The sequence below is a fragment of the Pseudoliparis swirei genome, chromosome 8, assembly GCF_029220125.1.
Source record: "Pseudoliparis swirei isolate HS2019 ecotype Mariana Trench chromosome 8, NWPU_hadal_v1, whole genome shotgun sequence".
NCBI lineage: Eukaryota > Metazoa > Chordata > Actinopteri > Perciformes > Liparidae > Pseudoliparis > Pseudoliparis swirei.
Window position 1 is genome coordinate 5,030,940 of NC_079395.1, and position 24,981 is coordinate 5,055,920.

The 24,981-nt window shown below is 44.5% G+C and overlaps 1 protein-coding gene across 1 annotated transcript in view; it reads right to left on the reverse strand.

Moving 5' to 3' along the window:
* Nucleotides 1–24,981, reverse strand: part of LOC130197634 (voltage-dependent R-type calcium channel subunit alpha-1E-like) — a 53,179-nt gene that overhangs the window by 12,001 nt on the left and 16,197 nt on the right. Inside the window, exons 5-29 of the mRNA XM_056420399.1 lie at nt 24,300–24,458; nt 22,338–22,528; nt 21,491–21,594; nt 21,271–21,386; nt 19,767–19,820; nt 18,902–18,985; nt 18,599–18,808; nt 18,405–18,517; nt 17,529–17,641; nt 17,302–17,433; nt 16,929–16,998; nt 16,418–16,535; nt 15,962–16,029; nt 15,801–15,868; nt 11,463–12,212; nt 10,700–10,899; nt 8,513–8,675; nt 8,277–8,406; nt 6,978–7,037; nt 6,756–6,862; nt 2,565–2,661; nt 2,313–2,473; nt 1,075–1,212; nt 781–982; nt 532–696 (exon numbers count right to left, since the gene is read on the reverse strand). Coding sequence (XP_056276374.1) covers nt 532–696; nt 781–982; nt 1,075–1,212; nt 2,313–2,473; nt 2,565–2,661; nt 6,756–6,862; nt 6,978–7,037; nt 8,277–8,406; nt 8,513–8,675; nt 10,700–10,899; nt 11,463–12,212; nt 15,801–15,868; nt 15,962–16,029; nt 16,418–16,535; nt 16,929–16,998; nt 17,302–17,433; nt 17,529–17,641; nt 18,405–18,517; nt 18,599–18,808; nt 18,902–18,985; nt 19,767–19,820; nt 21,271–21,386; nt 21,491–21,594; nt 22,338–22,528; nt 24,300–24,458 — 3,773 coding nt within the window. The remainder of the gene's footprint in view (nt 1–531; nt 697–780; nt 983–1,074; nt 1,213–2,312; nt 2,474–2,564; nt 2,662–6,755; nt 6,863–6,977; nt 7,038–8,276; nt 8,407–8,512; nt 8,676–10,699; nt 10,900–11,462; nt 12,213–15,800; nt 15,869–15,961; nt 16,030–16,417; nt 16,536–16,928; nt 16,999–17,301; nt 17,434–17,528; nt 17,642–18,404; nt 18,518–18,598; nt 18,809–18,901; nt 18,986–19,766; nt 19,821–21,270; nt 21,387–21,490; nt 21,595–22,337; nt 22,529–24,299; nt 24,459–24,981) is intronic.

Below are 24,981 nucleotides of genomic sequence, written 5' to 3' on the forward strand. Positions count from 1 at the left end.
GTTTATAGAGGAGGGCCTACGTGTGTATAGAAGAGGGCCTACATGTGTATAGAAGAGGGCCTACATGTGTATAGAAGAGGGCCTACATGTTGAAGAGGATCTACATGTGTATAGAAGAGGGCCTACATGTGTATAGAAGAGGGCCTACATGTGTATAGAAGAGGGCCTACATGTTTATAGAGGAGGGCCTACATGTGTATAGAAGAGGGCCTACATGTGTATAGAAGAGGGCCTACATGTTTATAGAGGAGGGCCTACGTGTGTATAGAAGAGGGCCTACATGTGTATAGAAGAGGGCCTACATGTGTATAGAAGAGGGCCTACATGTTTATAGAGGAGGGCCTACGTGTGTATAGAAGAGGGCCTACATGTGTATAGAAGAGGGCCTACATGTGTATAGAAGAGGGCCTACATGTTTATAGAGGAGGGCCTACGTGTGTTTTTGCTTTTGGATGACATATCTCACGGTTTTGTAGCACTGATACCGATCCTGTAAAGTAGAGTCCGACCCCTCCTCGCATCCTGCTTCACCTTCATCATGAGCACCACGGTGTTGAGCGCGATCATGACGAGCACCGTGTACTCGAAGGAGGGCGACGCCACGAAGTGCCACAGTCGGTACTGGAAGGTCTGCCGGTTCTGGGGCATGTACCGGGTCATCGGCTTGGCGCTGATGGTGAAGTCGATGCAAGCCCTCTGACGGACGTGAAACAAAGAGGAGGCAGACATTAATACGTGTGACTGGAAACCTGTGTGTGTGTGTGTGTGTGTTGTTCACACCTCGTTCTTCTCCAGACTGCACTCCTGGATCATCTTGTCCCCCTGCTCCTGGAACGTGATGATGATGAGAGCCACGAAGATGTTGACGAAGAAGAACGGAAAGACCACAAAGTAGACCACGTAGAAGACGGACATCTCCATGCTGTTGCCCCGACTCGGCCCCATGCTCTCCTCCGTCACGTCGGTGGAGTGCTGCAGGACCCTGGCGGGGAAGAAAGAGGGGTCGTTCATCTTCTTCTCTTTTTTTTTTTTTACGGCCTTTACATGTCAATCCCGTAAAAAAAATCCGCTCACTGAGGCCAGCCCTCTCCGGTGGAGACGGTGAACAGCGTGAGGAGGGCCCAGCAGACGTTGTCGTAGTGAAACTCGTGTCTCTTCCACTCCCTCCTCTTCAGCTCCTTCTTGTCGCGGCCGTAGTCGATGTAGTAGCCTCTGTAGGGAGGAGCAGTTTGAATGATGGGGACCACATTCAAGCCTTTGTTGGGTGAATCTGAGGACCTGCAGACAATCAGAGGCGGCACGTCTCGGCCATCGTGAGGCCTCGCACCCAGAGTCTCTGTTAGGAGCCATTTGTGACGGGACCTTTTTGAAAGATTTGTCCATTTGTGACAGGATATTTTTGAAAGATTTGTCTATTTGTGAAAGGAATTTTTTGTAGGGTTTGTCCATTTTTGATAGGATCTTTTAGTAAGATTTGTCCATTTGTGACCTGACCTTTTCGTAAAATGTTATCCATTTTTGACCTGACCTTTTTGAAAGATTTGTCCATTTGTGACGGGATCTTTTTGAAAGATTTGTCCATTTGTGACATGATCTTTTAGTAAGATTTGTCCATTTGTGACAGGATCTTTTAGTAGGATTTGTCCATTTTTGACCTGACCTTTTTGAAAGATGTGTCCATTTGTGACAGGATCTTTTTGTAGGTATTGTACATTTGTGACAGGATCTTTTTGTAGGATTTGTCCATTTGTGACGGGATCTTTTTGTAGGTATTGTACATTTGTGACAGGATCTTTTTGTAGGTATTGTTCATTTGTGACAGGAACTTTTTGAAAGATTTGTCCATTTTTGATGGGACCTTTTTGTAAGATTTTTCCATATGTTAAAGGACCTTCTGGTAGGATTTGTCCATTTGTGAGGGGACTTTTTTGAAAGATTTGTCCATATGTCCACCTCATAAACATGACGTGGTATCAAAATAAACTTAATTTTCTGGTTGTATTTGACTCGCCGTGCAATGTGGCCGTTGGCCTGGATCCCTGCAGGACTTTCAGAGACATGGACTGTGAGAGGTTTACAGATAGAAAGCGTATTTGCTCAAGTTCTGTACTTAAGGACACATACGTCATACTTACATCCAGCAATATATTAAATGTAATTCTGAAAAAGGGCATTTAGCTGAATGAGTGAGTTAACTTTTAAAGTAGATTTTGAATGCAGGACTTTTACTTCCACAGAACATGTTCCACTCTGCGGCATCGCTTCCTTTCCTCCAGCAACAGTCTAGACTTCGTTTGGGTGGATCCACTCACTGGCATTCCTTCTGCGTATTCATGGAGCCGTCGTTGCAGTAGAAGAACTTCCCCTTGAAGAGCTGCACGGCGATGACAGCGAATATGAACATGAAGAGCTGGTACACGATGAGGATGTTGAGGACATTCTTCAGGGACGTGACCACGCAGTCGAAAACCGCCTGTGGAGAAGAGAGAGAGGGAAGGACAACGTGTCGGACATCCGTCGGTGAAATAACTCCAAATACTGTAGCGTGAGGATTGTTAGCAGACCTTGAGTTTAGGAAGCCTCTTGATGGTTTTAAGAGGCCGAAGAACCCTCAAAACCCTGAGGGACTTTATGGTCTTGATGTCTCTGCCTTTGTTGTTTCTGTGGACATTGTAAAAACATCACTCAGGGACACGGTGGTACACTCAGACTAGTGCACGAGGACAAATGGCGTAGACGCATTCCAAACGGCGGGAAAAAAGAAATAATACACTGAAAGCAAAATGTCAACACGAGTGCATCTCAAAAGACACAATGAAACACGGTGTGTGTGTGTGTGTGCACGGAGCCCAACAGGTGCCACGAGTAAAGGTTTTGATAACTTGTGCAAAGTTGTTGAAATTGTGGCATCACAAGGGGCCAGGTAGTGGAGGGACGTTACCTTCCCACTCCAGTACAGCGGCCACCTGACAAAATGGCCACTCGGGTGGAAACTACAGCTCCCAGACTGCCTCACCACTCACCAGCTGCAGGTGCTTAGGACAGCTAATTGAGGGGCTGGGAAGCTTCAGAGGAGACAGAGGGGAGAGCGGAAGGAGGGAAGGAGCTGGACAAGCCAGGAGGAGAAGGGCCTCCAGTATGAACCCAAGCGCACAAGAACAACCCAGAGGAGGACTTTGTTAAATGGACTTTGCTGGAAGATACGTTTTGTTTAAAGAACCTTTTTCTCCCCCACCCCGGGACGCTTTTTGTTGAACTATGGACTTTTTCTTATTTTTGTTGGAATAAATAAACCTTCCCGTTCATTTCAAACATTTCTCTTTTGCCAGTTTTTACTCCTCCCTTGCACTGCCCCACCCTAGACGGCACTAGGGACAGCCTGTGACGTGACAAAATTAAATACACAAATAAATTAACTTGCATTTATAATGTGTCCTCCAATCATGGAATTATGCCGGAAAACGTAGAGATAGAAAAGGAGATAGGTGCTCAGTGTATCCTAAAACATGCACAAGGAGAGAGAGAAGAGGAGATAGGTGCTCAGTGTATCCTAAAACATGCATAAAGAAAGAGAAGAGGAGATAGGAGCTCAGTGTATCCTAAAACATGCATAAAGAGAGAGAGAAGAGGAGATAGGTGCTCAGTGTATCCTAAAACATGCATAAGGAGAGAGAGAAGAGGAGATAGGTGCTCAGTGTATCCTAAAACATGCATAAGGAGAGAGAGAAGAGGAGATAGGTGCTCAGTGTATCCTAAAACATGCATAAGGAGAGAGAGAGAAGAGGAGATAGGAGCTCAGTGTATCCTAAAACATGCATAAGGAGAGAGAGAAGAGGAGATAGGTGCTCAGTGTATCCTAAAACATGCATAAGGAGAGAGAGAAGAGGAGATAGGTGCTCAGTGTATCCTAAAACATGCATAAGGAGTGAGAGAAGAGGAGATAGGTGCTCAGTGTATCCTAAAACATGCATAAGGAGTGAGAGAGAAGAGGAGATAGGAGCTCAATGTATCCTAAAACATGCATAAGGAGAGAAAGAGAAGAGGAGATAGGTGCTCAGTGTATCCTAAAACATGCATAAGGAGTGAGAGAGAAGAGGAGATAGGAGCTCAGTGTATCCTAAAACATGCATAAGGAGAGAGAGAGAAGAGGAGATAGGTGCTCAGTGTATCCTAAAACATGCATAAGGAGTGAGAGAGAAGAGGAGATAGGAGCTCAGTGTATCCTAAAACATGCATAAAGAGAGAGAAGAGGAGATAGGTGCTCAGTGTATCCTAAAACATGCATAAGGAGAGAGAGAAGAGGAGATAGGTGCTCAGTGTATCCTAAAACATGCATAAGGAGAGAGAGAAGAGGAGATAAGTGCTCAGTGTATCCTAAAACATGCATAAAGAGTGAGAGAGAAGAGGAGATAGGAGCTCAGTGTATCCTAAAACATGCATAAGGAGAGAGAGAGAAGAGGAGATAGGTGCTCAGTGTATCCTAAAACATGCATAAGGAGAGAGAGAAGAGGAGATAGGTGCTCAGTGTATCCTAAAACATGCATAAGGAGAGAGAGAGAAGAGGAGATAGGTGCTCAGTGTATCCTAAAACATGCATAAGGAGAGAGAGAGAAGAGGAGATAGGTGCTCAGTGTATCCTAAAACATGCATAAGGAGAGAGAGAGAAGAGGAGATAGGTGCTCAGTGTATCCTAAAACATGCATAAGGAGAGAGAGAGAAGAGGAGATAGGTGCTCAGTGTATCCTAAAACATGCATAAGGAGAGAGAGAGAAGAGGAGATAGGTGCTCAGTGTATCCTAAAACATGCATAAGGAGTGAGAGAGAAGAGGAGATAGGAGCTCAGTGTATCCTAAAACATGCATAAAGAGAGAGAGAGAAGAGGAGATAGGTGCTCAGTGTATCCTAAAACATGCATAAGGAGAGAGAGAAGAGGAGATAGGTGCTCAGTGTATCCTAAAACATGCATAAGGAGAGAGAGAAGAGGAGATAGGTGCTCAGTGTATCCTAAAACATGCATAAGGAGAGAGAGAAGAGGAGATAGGTGCTCAGTGTATCCTAAAACATGCATAAGGAGAGAGAGAAGAGGAGATAGGTGCTCAGTGTATCCTAAAACATGCATAAGGAGAGAGAGAGAAGAGGAGATAGGTGCTCAGTGTATCCTAAAACATGCATAAGGAGAGAGAGAAGAGGAGATAGGTGCTCAGTGTATCCTAAAAGATGCATAAGGAGAGAGAGAAGAGGAGATAAGTGCTCAGTGTATCCTAAAACGCCTATAAGTAGAGAGAGAAGAGGAAATATCTATCTATCTATCTATCTATTTATCTATCTCCATCAAATTAGGATACTAGCATTTAACTAGAGGTCAGAAGCACGGCCCTCACATACCTGGATTTACTCCATCAAGGTCACAGTGGAAAATTAGAGTGTGTGTGTGTGTGTGTGTGTGTATGTGTATGTGGATGCACTTTGTGCACCACAATGTGTTCCAGTTCAAGGGATATAGGATTATTCTGTGTTAAGTAAAAAAAGAATCACATGAAGGTAAAAAGGAGACAGATTATCGAGCCTGTTCCTCTGATACCTGCCGGGCTCTGTAGTTTAGTGAGACTTAGAACACAAACAACGAAAACACACCGAAAAAAATAAATCACAGACGTGAAAATAAGTAAATACATATCTGAAAATGCTTATGGGAGACGTTTACATCAAGTGAGGCTGATTGTTTTACCCCATCACATTCCTGGAAGCCCCAACAGCCCCAACAGGAACAACAGAGAAAAGAGATTCACTGTGAGCGGCGCTCGGAGGATCACGGCGATATTCTCAACAGAGAAATTCACGTACAATCCTCTACTGTACGACAGAAGGCACACCAGGTGTAGTAAGTCCTCTGAGAGCCTGACGCTGTGGACTGGAGATCACACCGTTCACATTTGCGGTTTTTTTAAACCACCATAAGGAAAAATAAATATCCAATTAGGTTGGTTGTGTTTTTACGGCTTATTCTGGACTCGTAGGTGTGACAGATTGCATGTTTAACTGCCATAAAGATGATTTATGTCATTATTTAAGAGGCTTGTATATATATTCGTATTTATACAACTTGTTTCTTGAATATTGATTCTGTATTTAGTTGATAGGATCGATTTCTACGTCCTATGTTGCAGCGGTAGAAGTTTTCTAAGGTGTCGTGTATTTAAGGTGATAGCGTGCTTCATGTCTTGTGATCGGCCAGTAATCGATCGATGCATCTCTAAAGGGAACATCGCCGAAAAGCAAAATATCAAAGGCCTTTTTTGAGCTTCTTCTCCAGCAGTGTGTAAACAGAGGACTCGGACATTTATTTTTTATCTTTTGACTCTTAAATTCAATTCAATTCAATTAAATTCAGTTGATTTTGTACAGCCCAAAATCACAAAATACAAATTTACCTAAGAGGGCGTTACAATCTGTACACATACGACATCCCTGACCTTTGACCTCACATCGGATCAGGAAAAGCTCCCAAGAAATAGAAGAAAAAACCCTTTCACGGGGGAAAATCCTTCAGGAGAGCAACAGAGGAGGATCCCTCCCTGAATCTGAGTTAAACACATGCCTCCATCTTTGCAGTTTTTTGAGCTGCAATGTAAAAGTTTCAGCTGCACAAAGGCGTCCTGGAGGGCGGGTCGTTCATAACAATACAGAACGCAGGATCTGCCGCAGTGAGTCAGTCGTGAGTCATCGGCCGGCCAGCGCTATACGTGGTGACTCACGTCAGGGCGAAGGCAATCAGAGCTCCCACCACCACGATGAAGTCGAGGATGTTCCACATGTCTCGGAAATAAGAGCCGTCGTGCAGAATGAGACCCTGGTCGATCATCTGGAGGACCGACAACAACACACACGGGTTAATAATACGCAATACCCCCCAGAATGCATCTGGAGGTACCTTCGAGCATTTCAAAGTGAGATCAAAGTGTGCTTCAGTTACCCACCTTGATGATCATCTCAAAGGTGAACACTCCGGTGAAGACGTAATCAAAATAACGAAGCACCTGGAGAATGTACAAACATAAAAGAATACATCTTGTTTATGGTGCATATCTGAACAGTGCATATAATATGTGCTGTGTATTGTCGCTGTGTGACTCGTCAGCCGTATTTGGTTTGTGCTAACAGCGAAATATAACAGAGGAAAAAAACTTAAAGAGTTTCACCACCAACCGCTGTTTATGTCAGTGTTCCTGCAGCTGTGAGCATTTTTTATTTTACATTATGTCCCTATGGATCTTCCAGGAGGTGTTAAGCTACTCTTTAAGTCCTTTGCTCTCCTTTAAGAGCAGCACAGATGTCGAGTGGGGGGGGGGGGGGGGTCTGCGGTGAAACAAAAGAAGCCATCCTCAAAAGATGGGAAGCGGCTGGTGTGGACTTCTCCACACGTTCTGTGACACAGAGTCGTGAAAAGAAGACAAAAACAAGCGGCCGCACTTATCGCCCAGTGAAAATCTGCCGGTTCTCGTCTCGCGATGCGCGTGAAAAGCAAAATGTGTTGCGGCACATTGTTGCCGGTGGTGTGATGTCAACTGGAGATCAAACAGTTACAAACCTGAACGCTCAACCCTGCTCAGTAGCGTCCCGGACTTTCATTCATTCCGGTTGACGGTGTTACGGGAATAACTGCCTCCTCGAGGGCGAATCCATCAGATTACTCTGGTACTCTGACTTCAGGCCTCCACCGCATCTTTGAGGCGCGTTATATGCTCAATGAGTCTTTCTTGAGAATATTGTTCCTTATTTTTCTGTATTTACACTTGATAGGATCTATTTCTACGTCCTATGTTGCAGCGGTAGAAGTTTCTAAGGTGTCGTGTATAGCGTGCTTCATGTCTTGTGATCGGCCAGTAATCGATCGATGCATCTCTCAAGGGAACGTCGCCGAAAAGCAAAATCTCAAAGGCCTTTCTTTAGCTTCTTCTCCAGCAGTGTGTAAACAGAGGACTTTGACATTTATTTTTTCTCTTTTGACTCTTAAATTCAATTAAATTCAGTTTATTTTGTACAGCCCAATATCACAAAATACAAATTGACCTAAGAGGGCTTTACAATCTGTACACATACGACATCCCTGACCTTTGACCTCACATTGGATCAGGAAAAGCTTCCAAGAAATAGTAGAAAAAACCCTTTTACGGGGGAAAATCCTTCAGGAGAGCAACAGAGGAGGATTTATTTGTCCTTATTTTTCCTTTTAAAGGTTTCTTGCGCCCCGTGAGCAGGACCGGATGCCGTCTCACCTTGTTTCTGTCTGAATTGGTGCACACGGGGTCCTCGGCAGCCAGAGCGATGCTGCTCGCCACGATCACGAGGAGGATGGTCATCTCAAAGTAGCGCATCGTGACCACGTAGTGGCAGACCCTCCTGATGCTGACGTGGATAAACCAAGGGGGGGGGAGTTTATTTTGCAAGTTGATGAAAGAGGGCTAAGAAACAAAAGGAAGTTCGGGAATTTTTTTCTCTCGTAACATCTTACGGGTTGGAGGCTTTAAAGATGAACATGCTATCCGGAGCGGCGAGTTTGGGAGGAATTGGAGGTTCCTCCTCCTCCTCCTCCTCCTCCTCATTGTCGTAATCCTCCATCTCGTTCTCTTTGTCTGTCTGTTCGGAGCTGTATGCCTCCATCTCTCGACTGTTCACTAAACCCCGAGACAGATGTGCGGGAGCAGAGAACAGAGCGCGTTAGCTGTGCACGGACAGCCGTGATGAAGAGAGAACAGCGTGAGTCACACAGTGGATTCATGAAGAGAGAGAGAAAAAAGAAGAGAACAGGACTGAAGAACTGTGAGCAGATGTCAAACACCCACGCGCGGTGATCCCGACGCCGAATCCCGCTGCAGTAAGAAAGCGGCGTGACTGTCATGAGGAGCTACCTGTCATGAGGAGCTACCTGTCACGAGGAGCTACCTGTCACGAGGAGCTACCTGTCATGAGGAGCTACCTGTCAAGAGGAGCTACCTGTCACGAGGAGCTACCTGTCACGAGGAGCTACCTGTCATGAGGAGCTACCTGTCACGAGGAGCTACCTGTCATGAGGAGCTACCTGTCACGAGGAGCTACCTGTCATGAGGAGCTACCTGTCACGAGGAGCTACCTGTCATGAGGAGCTACCTGTCACGAGGAGCTACCTGTCATGAGGAGCTACCTGTCAAGAGGAGCTACCTGTCACGAGGAGCTACCTGTCATGAGGAGCTACCTGTCACGAGGAGCTACCTGTCATGAGGAGCTACCTGTCACGAGGAGCTACCTGTCATGAGGAGCTACCTGTCAAGAGGAGCTACCTGTCACGAGGAGCTACCTGTCACGAGGAGCTACCTGTCACGAGGAGCTACCTGTCACGAGGAGCTACCTGTCACGAGGAGCTACCTGTCACGAGGAGCTACCTGTCACGAGGAGCTACCTGTCACGAGGAGCTACCTGTCAAGAGGAGCTACCTGTCATGAGGAGCTACCTGTCATGAGGAGCTACCTGTCACGAGGAGCTACCTGTCACGAGGAGCTACCTGTCACGAGGAGCTACCTGTCACGAGGAGCTACCTGTCACGAGGAGCTACCTGTCATGAGGAGCTACCTGTCACGAGGAGCTACCTGTCATGAGGGAGGAGCTACCTGTCACGAGGAGCTACCTGTCATGAGGAGCTACCTGTCACGAGGAGCTACCTGTCACGAGGAGCTACCTGTCATGAGGAGCTACCTGTCACGAGGAGCTACCTGTCATGAGGGAGGAGCTACCTGTCATGAGGAGCTACCTGTCACGAGGAGCTACCTGTCACGAGGAGCTACCTGTCACAAGGAGCTACCTGTCATGAGGAGCTACCTGTCATGAGGAGCTACCTGTCAAGAGGAGCTACCTGTCACGAGGAGCTACCTGTCATGAGGGAGGAGCTACCTGTCATGAGGAGCTACCTGTCACGAGGAGCTACCTGTCACGAGGAGCTACCTGTCACGAGGAGCTACCTGTCACGAGGAGCTACCTGTCACGAGGAGCTACCTGTCATGAGGGAGGAGCTACCTGTCACGAGGAGCTACCTGTCATGAGGGAGGAGCTACCTGTCACGAGGAGCTACCTGTCATGAGGGAGGAGCTACCTGTCATGAGGAGCTACCTGTCATGAGGAGCTACCTGTCACGAGGAGCTACCTGTCATGAGGGAGGAGCTACCTGTCACGAGGAGCTACCTGTCATGAGGAGCTACCTGTCACGAGGAGCTACCTGTCACGAGGAGCTACCTGTCATGAGGAGCTACCTGTCACGAGGAGCTACCTGTCATGAGGAGCTACCTGTCACGAGGAGCTACCTGTCACGAGGAGCTACCTGTCATGAGGAGCTACCTGTCACGAGGAGCTACCTGTCATGAGGAGCTACCTGTCACGAGGAGCTACCTGTCATGAGGGAGGAGCTACCTGTCACGAGGAGCTACCTGTCATGAGGAGCTACCTGTCACGAGGAGCTACCTGTCACGAGGAGCTACCTGTCATGAGGGAGGAGCTACCTGTCACGAGGAGCTACCTGTCATGAGGGAGGAGCTACCTGTCATGAGGAGCTACCTGTCACGAGGAGCTACCTGTCACGAGGGAGGAGCTACCTGTCATGAGGGAGGAGCTACCTGTCACGAGGAGCTACCTGTCACGAGGGAGGAGCTACCTGTCACGAGGGAGGAGCTACCTGTCACGAGCATGAGCTCCAGCAGCGGCTGCGCGGACATCTCGATGGACACGCTTCCCGCCGCGTTGGACGCGTCTCGTCGGACGGAGACGGAGCGGCTCGGAGGCTCCGCGGCCCTCGCGGTGAACTCCCCTTCCTCCGCCGGGACGTCGTGGTCGTCCCCCAGCAGCTGCTCACACTGAGGAGGGTCGGGGATGTCTCTGGAGCGTGAAAGAGGAGATATCAGCCACGTTTAGTTGAGGACATTTGTCCTGGAGGAAGAATTGGGCAAAGTAACTCTTGTGTGTTTGTTTCATGATCTGGAGAACAATCATTTCATCTGAAGCGCTGCTCGTCTCGATGGAAGAGTCCATCGGTCCGTCTCAAGTGACTCTCTTGAGTGGATTGACGAGATATCAGTTCAACGTTTTAATTTGTCCCGATGAACATGAACATTGAATTCCCACGAAGCGACACGAGGCCTCAGCAGTGACACAGAACCAAAGCTACACTCTTTTGTTTGAGGAGAAAACAACTGAAAAGACAGAAACTTTGGTGAAGATGCACTTTCATTTGTCAAAATCCAGACTGAAGCTTCATTTAATCAAACTGAACTACTGTGAGGATGAGAATAGAACTTGGATGCGGTCCCATCTCTATGATATCTTTTCAGCTCATTAACTTGTTCCACGATGGGAACGTGAGTGCGAGTGAGAACATGAAGAGAACATGGCGTCTTGTGGAAGAAAAGCAAATGTCCAGTTCAAATGGCCTCCGGTCTTACCTTTGACAGTCGTCCCCTACTTCTGCATACGGGTTGACGATGCCCGCTCCGCCGTCCTCTGGCGCTGCTCCTCCTTCCGCCTCCTCTTTCTTCTTCTCCTCCTCTTTGTGGTCCTTCTCCTCCCTCTCCTCCTCCTCCCTCTCCTGGCTGTGCGACCGCCTGACGAGCGGCGCCTCGTGCGGCGACTCCGCGTAGTCCAGACTCTTGGCTTCGGCGCGGGCGTCGCGGTGCCGGTGCCGCCTGTGTCGGGCCCCTCCGTCGTCCGGCCCCTGACCCGGTCTGAACTTGCGGGCCATCCTGTGGCGGCCCCTGCACAGGGCCCGGTGGTTGGCTCCTCCTCCCGGTTTCTCCTCGCTCAGGTTCACCAGAGGCTCGGTCCCCTCGGGGATGGGGACGGCGACCGAAGTCGAGGCCTCGGAGAGGGGGGCCCCCCCGGCCGCGGAGGACTCCGGCGGGTGAGCCGGGCCGCCCTCCGGGCCGAGGGCGGGAGTTTCGGCGCCGTCCTCCGGAGGGCTGGCGATCAGCTCCTCTCTGCTGGCCATCTGCCGGCGTTTGCGCAGCTGGTTGGCTCTCTGCTCCCACACCGACATGTGCACCTTCCTCCTCCTCTCGCGCCGGCTGACGAAGGCGTTGGGGCCCTTGGGCGGCGGTTCGTCCGCGGCCGCCATCTTGTCATCGGGCTCCTCCGGGAAGTTGGGCCGGCCTCGGTGGATGGCTCGTTTCCTGTACAGGTAGGGCCTCCTCCTCCCGCTGAGGACCACAATGAAGTGCATGTCAGCATGCGGCAGAAACCAGCCTAGATTTAAGGAATTGTTGACGAGTAAACATCAAGACGTGTGTCCATCTAGCAGACCAGTTGTATAAAAGAATATTCAAATAAATAAAGTAAAAGTATCAAGAAAAGGACGGACCTTTTCTGTGAATTAATGTTAGTTAAACGTATACAAAAATTCCCACGTAAAAAATATGCAAAATACTTCAAGCTAAAACATACAAATGCATCCCAAAGAAATGTCAAATTAAAACAGCCGAGAGGTAAAAAGAACAAAACCCACAGGAACACAAGAGGTAAAGTGCAGGAGTGTAGAAATAAATCAATAATTAGTAATTGAGTAGAGGGAAAACTCAAGGGAGGAATTCTGTGAGACAGAGATGCATACAATTATACGTACTTACTGGTATTCAGATTCTTTTGTCGTCCATGTAATCAATGAATGATTATTTGAAAACAAGACATTAGTGTGTTACAACATACACGGAACATTTGTCGTGACGCCGAACAAAATGTGTAAACGGGAAATCTGCAAAGTGCAGATGGACTGAAATCCTCTCTGACATTTATAGCGTCGAGCGAGCGTTCAGCTTCACGCCTCTTAACATTAAATATTTTATTAAGTGAATGTTTAAGGGTCAAATTGATTGGAAAGCATGTCACAATGTCAGAAAACACCACATTTTGGTTCGGCGCCACACGACAGGCATAAAACGAGACAACGTGCCGAGTCAGCGTCTCGATGGCTGCAGCACGAACAGGACCGACATTAAAATATGTCACGAACAAATGAGACATTCAGTGTCCGTTACCTGCCAGCACACGGAGGTGGTTATATGTGTCTTTTAGTTCAATAGTGTCTTTATTGTGTATTTCCTTGGTCTGTAATGCAGTCTGTAACATGTTTCACAAAAGAACAGGTTATGTGTTTTGGATTTATTAAATGATTTCAGGGAGTTTAAAAAGGATCCACTATAATTTGACCAGGGATTTGTCATGTTTTAGCCACGGTGTAGAGGCTATTTGTCCAAATAACTCAAATAAAACTCATTATTCTTATAATTTATTTACTAAACAAACAAAAAGAACAAACAAAATGCTGACACTGCCTTCCGTGTGCTGGTAAAAATAACATAGGCCCCCCTGGTGCATGCTGGTCCTGAAGCTACCCACACCTACATATAACCACAGGAGCCCAGTGTTACCCAATCAGTGACCCAAGACTAAAACTAAATATATTTAATAGAAAAATCTTCTAACATATCAAAATATAACCTAAAGAAAGCAAATGATTAAACAATATTACTTTCCAATAAAACTAAATACAAATATCAAAATAAATAGCTCCAACACCATGTTTTACAATTTATATATGTTATAAAAATCACCTTGCAGAGACTTAAAACACTATAAGTCATTATTCCCAGGGAATTTTTTGTTTTTCATTCCTTTCTTTTGGAAAAGTTATTTTAGTGGTGCAGCTGCGATTAGATATATTTTGTTTTAAAACAGTTCTGACATTCAATATTTGAGGATCAGATGCGGAAAAGCAAACCTCTTTCATAAAGAACCCAAATATTTCATATTATCCTTTTGAAACATATCTGGAGGGCTCTGCTGAAGCGCCGCAGGCCGTCAGACCAGAACCGGCTGTTTCTTAATTAAGAACGGTTTCTTTATTAAAAGTGTGTTAGGATGACAAATATGAAGGAAATATGAACCGCAGCAAATAATCTGCTTTTATGTATGAAATGGAAGAAATTACCATTACACTGGGAGTTTTCCAAGAGAATGAATCAAGTCGGACTGGGTGAAAATTAAAGATAATATTGAATTGTCTTTCAATGGAGTCACAATATGATTCCATGACATATTATTACTAAATTATTATTTTCTTCAATTTTGTTCTTAACCAAATGAGAAAATACTAAATAATTATTTAATTCACGCATGAGGGGTATAAAACCGGACTTTTTATTTATTGATTGACCAGAAAACATAATATATTGTGATTTGAAAAAGCTGATGTCAGGATGGAATAAACCGTTCATCTATTTTTATATCTATGTTTGTTACTCAGTTAAATCATCCATCAAAGTGATGAAAATATAGCAAATAACGGGTCGACCAAAGCTGCCACAAATGATTAAACTCTCTTATTGCTCATATGCGTAACGTGAACATGGAATAACATTAACAGTTACTATCAGTTAATTGACAATGACACAATATTCAACTCTAAATTGAGTTAATATGTACAGCAGGCCTCAATCAGTAACACCTGCACGGCTCCTCCAGACAGTGTGAAGGTAGTTCTCTGCAATCAAGACAATTAACAGCAATTAACCGCATCCTTTCCCATAAATTCATTATGAATTGTGTTCAACACTTCTAAATTTGTTACCAACAAAACAAGCTTTAATTTGGACGCAATTAAAAAGTTAACAACTTCTCTTATTCACCTGAATTTGTAACACATCTGTGTCTGTCTCCCCAGTGTCTGTTGATTGTTAATTCCCTTCACCTGCCCTCAGCCACTCCTCTATCTCCCGGATTGCTCATTCCCTTCACCTGTCCCGAGCCACTCCTCCGCCTCCCTGATTGCTCATGCCCTACACCTGTGATGTCCCTCCTTATATATACTCCCATTCTTTCCCTTGTCACCTGCCAGATTGTTGTCATTTGTTCCTGTTGTAAGTCCGGTTGTAAATTCCCTTTGTGCCACTTTGTCTTCTAGCCTCAGTTCCATGTTTGACTTTTTCTCAGTCAAAAGAGCTTTTTGTTTCACCGTACCTGGACACTTGTCTGTTTCCTCCCCAATAACAACTAGAACGGGCACTCGGTAGAGCGCATACCTTCGCATATCACAAGATTGGACATTGAATTATGAACATTTTGGCATTAGTTGCATGCCAATTGGATAAAAATTGACCGTGCTATGGTAAAAAGAAGATGTTGACCTTTTCATGACCTTGACCTTTGACCCGATTGATCCCCAAATCTAATCAAATGGTCCCCGGATAATAACCAATCATCCCACCAAATTTCATGCGATTCGGTTTAATACTTTTTGTGTTATGCGAGTAACACGCATACAAATAAATAAATAAATACACGGCGATCAAAACATAACCTTCCGCATTTTCAAGATGGCTGCCCGTTACCACTGGCAGGAGTTTTACGGGTCATGCTTTAAATCAGGCAATAATATAAAACATTCAGAATGACGTCGTCAACGCGTTAAACATGCCTTTTCTGACTTTGCATTCATCATGCAACCGAGGAGCCGCCAACTGGTTCTCAATCAACGGCATTGTGGAAGCGTGTATCTTATTCGCTGCACCTGATTGGTTTTTACACTTTCAGGCCCACCACCAGATCTCCCACAAGCATCCGTGTGGATATCTTTAAGTCGGTCCACTAGTTTTGAAGAATCTTGACGAATTTTAAGGCTCAATCTGAATTTTTCGAGAGCTGATCTGAGAAACAATCCCACACGCATGACTCTCCGTGAGAGTAGCTCCTCCTCAAGCGCTCATCTTGTGAGCGGTTGAGCGATAACTTACTCAGATATCAGGCCGTCTCTGCCTCTGGCATATCTCTGGTTGAAGAACTCCTCCTCCTCCTCTTCGTCCTAATAGATATACAGAACTGCATCAATATAACCCGTGCATCACTGAAGGTGTGCGCCGCGTGAATAAATGTGGCGCTCAAACCGAGTACAGACCTTCGTCAGCTCCTGTGCGTTGGCCAGGTTGTCCACAGCGATGGCCAGAAAGACGTTCAGCAGGGTGTCTGGACACGAAGGTAAAGAACAAACGCACCGGACCCTGCTCGGCAAAATAATCTAAATTTAACAACCTGTCGTTAAACTAAACTAAACTAAGCTAAGCGGCAGCGGCTTCTCATTTACGCCAGAAAGCAGCATCGATCTCATCTGAGACCGCGAATACGTGCCAAAATGTTGCAGTCGTGCAAAAATATGATGTCATGTTGCATATGGAGAATGTGAAATTAGCATTAAACTCAAAATGTATGCGGCAGCAACGACAATCCAAACAAATATGACAATATCAGTTCTTATTGTGGAATATTTTGCTGATATTTGACTTTATACTTCAACATGAGGTCACATCTGGAACGCAGGACTTTCCCAGTGCTCCTGAAGGGTCCACGAGGATACAGTTTCCGAACAAGGTGAGCACGATGAAGTAGATGGACGACCACATGCCGTACTGCACGCCGCCCTGCGAGCGGATCCCGTCGTACATCACCTCGTTCCAGTCCTCCCCAGTCAGAATCTGCAGGCGAACGCACAGAAATAATTACATTGCTCGTATTTGATCGCCCCCTAAAAATACCTGAAGACGGGATGTTCTCTCTCTGGAAACCAGTTTGAGATATGGTATTAAAAATGGCAGCGGGATAGGTAATTACCACGCGTGCCGGATCAAAACACTCTTTTCACAGCGCGGTCGGGTTTTTTGCATCGGATATCTTGTGTGGATTCCGTTCACGTTTTCCCTCGTCTGATATTCATGTGCGCGTATGTGTGCACGGGGTGTGTGGGATGATAGCGGAGGCAGGGGGGCGGAGAGCGAGTGAGCAGAGTTGTTTAATCTGCGCCTGGGGTGAGAAATATACCCAGGGTGCAATGTGTCATGGAGGAATGAGGGGATCTGTGGGAGCCAAACCTGGAACACGGTCATGACGGCAGCTGGAAACGTGTCAAAGTTGGTGGGAGTGTAATCTTCAAAGATAAACCTAGAGGGGAGGCAGAGAGGAAGCAGGGTCAGATATGACGAGGAAGAATAGGAGGAGGAAGAAGAAGGAGGAGGCGGAGGAGGTGGGGGAGGATGCAGAGCTATTTTCATGCGGACGTGTCATTTCCTCTCCTCTTCATCATTGAAGAACCCGCCGTTCAGTTTTTGTTGGGGGGAGGGGGAGGTGTGCTGCGATACCATATAACTAAAAACTGCGGCATGATCAGATATGGAGCTTAAAATGGCAACGGAGGAGAAAGTTGTCCTCGATAACTTTTAAAAAAAGACGATTTTTTGAACTCACCTTCCTCCAAACAGCTGCATGCCCAGCAGAGCGAACACCACGATGAAGAGGAAGAGGAGAAACAGCAGGCTGATGATGGACTTCATGGAGCTCATGAGGGACACAACCAGGTTCCTGAGAGAGGCCCAGTATCTGACGGGAAGAATTCACAGACATTTTGTTGTTGTTGTTGTTTATTCTCTGACATGGGGTGAAATGCAAAGCTTTTAGTTCCCCTATATACTCACTTAGTGATTTTGAAAATCCTCAAAAGTCTCAGGGCCCTCAGGACGCTGATCCCAAAGGACATGCCGGGCCTGAAGAAGCTCCAAACCACCTCGATGATGCTGCCGACGATGACCTGAAAAACATGGCGGCAACAACAAGAAAACAATGTAGTTTTAATCTGATGAACAGCAGATTGGCAAAACTTTTTTTTCTTTTTTTCGTAAATGACAATGTGGGTTTTAATAACTTCTAAAACTACGTAGCACAGTATTGTTATACGGTAGTCTGGTTGGCTTTTAATGGAGCAAATATGGATAAAACAGCTTCAATTCCCTGTTGGAAAGGGCTGTGTGATAAAAATATATATTATATATTTATGTCTTTTAAGTGTCGAAAATAGGTTTTGCTTCTTAATTGAATAATCAAAATCATCTTCATAAGTAAATTAGGTTAACACTTTCTTTCTCTGTGGCATAAAAAAAGCTTTCCATTTTTCTTTCTTTTCAAAGTAAGATAAGATAAGAAAAGAGAAGATATTCCTTTATTAGTCCCACAGTGGGGACATTTCAGGATCACAGCATTAGTAGAAATAAAAGATCAAAATAATACACAAAACACAATAACAATACTAAATACTAAATACTAAAACACTAAATATATAGAGGAAACAAAATATATACACAATGCAGTGACCAAAGTGAATTTCCAGCAGGTTATAGTGTCCAGAAAAAATAAATAATAATACAAATAAATAAATAAAATAAAATAATATATATATATATATATATTATTTTGTATTATTTCAAAAAATAATTCTATATATATATATATATATATATATATATATATATAAAATATAGAGTCAGAATAAGGATATTTTGGATTTTGGACCTCACCCCGCAGTCGAAGCAGTTGAAAGATGAGTGGAAGTAGAGCCGGAAGCCCAGACCGTACATTTTCAAAAACATCTCAGCCAAAAACAGCCCCAGGAAAACAAACTCTGCATAGTCTAGAGGTGAGAACAAGAAGAACAACATGCTAGTAAGTAAAAGGAGAAGGAGGCAATAACTGCATGATCATAGAAACCCACAGAGGAAGACGGTCAGCCAGTCGGGCTGGTTGTGGTGGACGATGGCCACGCAGATGGTGTTGAGGGCCACCAGGCTGAGCACCATCAGGTAGAAGGTGTCTGTCTTCACCATGCGGCGGATGGAGATGCGCAGCATGCGCTCCTTCCGACGCATGTAGGCGGCGGGGCCTCGCCGGCCGCTGCGGAAGTTCATCCTCGACCGCGACATGTCTGAGAGAGAAAGAGGCAGAGAAGAGAAGAGACGTTCAGGAAGATGAAGAAGAAGAGGAGGCTGCAATGAAAAGGGAAGTGTAGTTGTCTCACTGGCGGTGGACGTGTCCGTGTACTTCTCGTCCCCCGGCGCTCCTCGGCGGGCGCCGGTCTTCTTCTTGCTCGCTCTCTTCAGCACTAAAAATGGTCCACAAAAAAGCAAGGTTTTATAAAAATCCGGATATATGAAAGGAACGAAGAAATGATGTAATGTCTCCTCCAGAGTCAGTTGCTGAGTTTTTGCACTTTTCTGATCACTTTTTCACTGATTCTGTGGATGGAACAGTACATTGAATGTATTCACCTTGTTTAAAACATAACATTACATGAGTTATGTCTTTTTACTTTTTATCGGTCAGTTACGTCTTCATTCAGGGATCAAAGATCCTCAAAGAGGAGGTTGCCTCTCTTAAAATGTTGAGGACAAGGTTCACTAATCAATTTAATAACTTATTAGTTTAGTTTATTCATTTAATTTAAAGTGCCTTTTATATAATTCTTTCGTCTTTTAAAACTTGTTGTAGTGCTGAATGGAAAAAGCAATTTGCAGGATTTCATCCATGCACTGAGCATGAATGAAAGTTTAAAATATTATATATATTATTCTTATTCATATATAATATTCTTATCTCTTTTCCTCCCCGCTGCAAGAGGACATGTGATTCCTGGATTTAACTTTTTCTTTGTGCATACAGAGTTTCCTCTTATTGACCACGGTGACATTACATCAAGCACAAGTGTTGTTGCCATGGCTACCTGCAGCTCACACAATGACGAGCGGTCCAGAGGTGGAGAAACCACTGACCGGAAGTACACGTTTCGATATTTAAAAATGACAACGGTCAACATTTTGTTCCTGTCATAACTACAGATGGACGTGTGTTACCGGGCGGGTTTAGTCTAAATCCTGTAAACTCACCATCTAACGGGGATCTCCCAGAACTTTTATTCTCCTCCGCCAGCATTACCTCCTCTGTAATATAATAACATTCAACGTTACACACGGTATTTATTTTCATTAAGCCATCATTCAGATTTGCAGTGTGTATTCAAACATTCACAGGGAACTGAGGCCAAACTCACGTGAACGCGGCTTTGTGACCTTCTTTAGAGAAGGAGCTTTATTCTCTCTTACATATCTCGCAAATTCGCTCTCTTCCCACACTCACCCACATACACACACACACAAATATCTCTCACACACACATACACACACACACAAATATCTCTCACACGCATGTAAACACACACACACACCGATGCGTGTGCACACAAATTTAAGTCAGTGAGTCAGTATCATCTTTTTTTTTTCTCACCCTGCACTTGCGTGGGAGACGAGCAATGTAGATTTTCTGTTACACCTGTGTGTGTGTGTGTGTGTGTGTGTGTGTGCGTGTGTGTGTGACTGTTGCAGAGAGATCGCTTTACAAAATCAGCTGCTAAAGAGAATGACCATTTAGCTGCTTATTGTGATTATTGTATCAATACATTTCTAATCTTCTACTTTGTATGTATTGTATGGAACTAGAGAGGTGAGAGAGGTTTAAACTCATCCACGATTCTTCGTTTATTTTCATATTTACTCTTTTTCTGCAAAAGAAAAGGGCCTCGTTTTGGAATAACTTTTGTTTGAAATATCCGGTGTTGACCTCCATAATAACCCCTATAAGCCTCCACACCACCACACCACAACGTGTCATTGTGGGTTCTTAGTGCGACTGCTCTTCTTAGCTTTATCATCCTGTGTGTGACAAAAAAACTGTAATTCAGCTTTAAACTTAAAAAAAGAAATCTGGCATTTTATTTTACGATTTTTCAGGAAAAAAGGAAGTATTTAGATTCCCAATACTTGATCAGTGTATGAAGAGTTTGGGGGTTTGTGAGGATCTGCTGGCCGTGAGACGTAAAATAAAATTTATTTATTTACTTACATAATGGCTAGACTGCAACCCATATTCATTATACATTATAACAATATATATATATTTACACAAGTTGAATTTAATCAAAAGAACTGTCCACACAAGTTTCTTCACTTTTTTCCCTGCGAAAGTTTTTTTCTTCTTCTATTTTTGGGGAGTTTTTCCTGATCCGATGTGAGGTCAAAGGTCAGGGATGTCTATGTGTACAGACTGTAAAGCCCTCTGAGGCTACACAAAATACACTGAATTAAAAATGTAATTGAATGTCTGCAGCTCCTCATGGCTTAAAGAACAACGCTGGCTTAAATGACCAAATAGGCGTTATTTTGATAAACTGATCACATATTGGGAGTCCTAGTGGTTATTTTCTCACCTGAGAAAATAAATTAAAACCTTTTTTTTAAACTTAAAGGATGATAAAGATAAAACCAAATGACCAAATGGAGGTGAACGCCTCCACGTCACTCGAGTGTGTGTTGTCGTGGTTCTGCGGCCCAGTACCTGCCCTGTCTATCCAGGCCCGGTAGCCGTTCAGGTCTCTCTCCACCTGCTGCTGCCGGCGGAGCTTCATGAAGGCCCGCCTGTTCTCCACCCGCTCCCTCTCTTTGGCAAATTCTCTGAAGAGGGAGACGCATAAAAAAACACACACACACACACACACAATGCATAACACGGAAAACTTAAAACACCTGCAGGGTCAGAGACATCGAGGCCCGCTCACCCCGACAGGACTCCCAACACCAGGTTCAGCACGAAGAACGAGCCGATGATGATGAGCGGGATGAAGTACATCCAGTTCCACGTCATTCCCAAGGCGTCGTTGGTCTGAAAGCACCGGAAAAAACAATTCACATTGTGGAGTCGTAAAAGGTTATTTTGATTTGCACATTAGATTAGATTAGATTAAATATTCCTTTATTCGTCCCACAGTGGGGAAATGTCAGGATCACAGCAGCGGGTGCACATTAGAGCATTAATACAAATAAAAGATACAAATAAAACAAGACTAAATACTAAAACTAAAAGACAAAATATACATAGGAAACAAAATATAAAATATAATATATTTTGTTATTATTTTACATGTACATAAAGGAAGTTTTAAATGAATACATACAGAACTAGAACGGGCACTCGGTAGAGCGCATACCTTCGCATATCACAAGACTGGGCATTGAATTATGAACATTTTGGCATTAGTTGCATGCCAATTGGATAAAAATTGGTAAAAATAAGATGTTGACCTTTTCATGACCTTGACCTTGACCTTTGACCCGATCGATCCCAAAATCTAATCAAATGGTCCCCGGATAATAACCAATCATCCCACCAAATGTCATGCGATTCGGTTTAATACTTTTTGACTTATGCGACTAACACGCACGCACGCATACAAATACACGGCGATCAAAACATAACCTTCCGCATTTTCAATGCGAAGGTAAAGATATGATAAATAGGGAGTATTATGAAGAATATTAAGACGAATGTGTTGTGAATTCATTGTAAAGCTCAAGAGGAAGACTCTGTTTTTATTCTAACGGTATGTCATGGCGAGTGAGGCTCACGTTGTAGAGCACGGCCGTCCAGCCCTCCATGGTGATGCACTGGAACACGGTGAGCACGGCGAACAGGATGTTGTCGAACTGCGTGATGCCGTCGTTGGGTCCGATCCACGTGTCGTTGCAGTCGTAGCTCTCCGGGCACTTCCTCACGCCGCAGGCGAACGCCAACTCGGACGAGTCCACGGTCTCGTTGTCTTGGGGGGGGGGGTGGGAACCACGGGGGGGAAAAACAAGAAGCGTGCGGTTACCGTGGCGATCGCGTCTCACAGCTTCAGGACCGCTGAATGAACGAGGGATACGCTGAGCACCTCTCTCTTCTTCTCTCTCTACTTATGGATGAATTTTCATCTCTCCATTACACATTATTAACTCCGCTTCCTCCCCGGAGTATTAGATCTGAATCCGTCCCCGAGCCGCGCGGGGCGATGACAGTAAACGCCGTGGCGTCGCCCGGTGATTACAGAGTAGTTGTTGACTAATTAAGCAGAAGCTAAATTAGCCAGCAACAGTTCTAATACAGTTTTTGTCCGTTGCTTGAACACTATAGACACATGCTTAAACCAAAGTAACATAACTTGAAGTTGTTGTTACTATACCTTAAACAAAGTGTAACCATACCTTCAACAAAAGCGCTGCTTTGCACTTTAGTTGCAATTCTGTAACACACTTGCTCCTTTCTGCAACACACTTGCTCCTAGACACTACACACGATTTCATACATAAGACACTTAGTTCAAAAATGAAATCTCAGGGTACCATTGGGAAAACACCTCTATTCAAAATACAACACACATTGGTGAATTGAAAAGACATAGACACACACCTGAAAACACTTACTCACAAATCTGAACACCAATCAGCCAGCTACAGAACATTTTGTTTCAGAGAATCTTGGACATGGATGGAGCTGCCCAGCCGCATGAATGTATTTACATTGACGAGGCTGGATTCAAGCTGAGCAAAAACATGACCGCCGACCACATGCCCGTATGCCTCTCCTGCAGGCAATGGAACAGGCCTGCGGAGACATCGAGGTGAGGTCAATCCAGGGATGGATTCGCCACACAAGGGGATATTTCCCCCGATGCTTAGCGAGAGAAGACATTGCTTGTGATGTTGATGAGATCCTGTGGCCAGACCCCAACAGACGGCAGGATCCATACGCCCACTTGCGCACAATTGTGTTTTTCTGTGTTTACAGTCGTGTATTGTTTGTTTTATTTTTGATTTAACTAAATGTACTGTACTGTAAAATATACTAATGTAATGATTTTGAATTCAGTATTTCATTTTTTTGGTTGTTGTGAAAAGATGCCCTCTATGGAACTGAATAAAAACATTGAAAACAAAAGACTGCAGTTTTTTTAATAAAGTAGACTAGTGTGTTGCTGCTGATCTGAAAGTGTATTCATATGATGCAAGTGGGCATCATTTTGTCATCAGAGTGACATTTTGACAAAGGATTGTTAGGTTTTGATAGCAGAGTTTCAATTTGACATAGATGTGAATGGTTTATTTCCCAGTGTGGTGTCTTCTTTGCTTGTGTGTAGAGTTTTGACACAATGAGCCAAATTTAGCAAAACGTGTGTAAGCAATAGGCAAAAACTGTAATACCTCTGAGCTCGCTGCTACTGTAATCCAGAAAAAGCCTCAAACAAAGATGTTCACACCCTCTGAGGACACTGAGCACAACCACACATTTGGGGCACCTGCTGGTAAACCTATTAAAGTAAATTTTTTTATAAATAATCCAAAAACAAAGCATGACAACAACAAAAATTTAAACGGCTTTTGGTTAATGCGATTTAAAAAGCAGAGCCGCCACTCGGAAACAGGAGGTGGCCACAGATGGCGAGGTGGTCAAGCCAGAAATATTTCATCAGGCAAATCAATTTGTTGGACGTCATATAGTTGTTTAATCCGAGCGGGTGAAACTTCACGATGAAGACGTCGGTCCGCACATACCGAGGATGACGTCGGACGGCAGGCAGGTCTGGTGAAGCTTCCCGCTGTAGAACTCCAGACCGATGATGGCGAACATGAGGATGGCGAAGAACAAGAGGAGGCCGATCTGGAGCAGCGGGATCATGGCCTTCATGATGGACTTCAGCACAATCTGCAGACCTTGAAGTGTTCACAAAGGGAGGGAAAAAACACGCCGTTCAAGAATGACACCGCAACAGCGTCAGAAATACACCGGGGCGAAGGGCAAAACTGCTCCGAAGAAATATGATGTTGCCCCTGATATCGCGAGGAGACGGACAACAAAAGCCCCCAGAATTTCCTCTAATAATTATGATAATTTAATAGGGTTCTTTGTTTTGTCTGTCCTATTTATATGGCCTGTACTGTACACAAAAAAATCAATAAATATAATTTTGAATTATAAAAAAAGAAAGAAATAAGTTAATTAAAAAGTGAATATGATTTTCTGTTTTTTTGTTGTTGAAAAAAATAAAAATAAACACTTTGAGTCTATAGACTACTGCTTAATAGTCTTATTATTGCCTAATAGTCTTATTAATGCAATTTTGATGACAATTACTCATGTACCTAAATAAGTGTATTTATTATTTTTGAAAAAAGGCTCAAAAAGTGCCCCCAATTTCTTTTTAAATAACCCTGGATTGTCCCTTAAAAAATATGT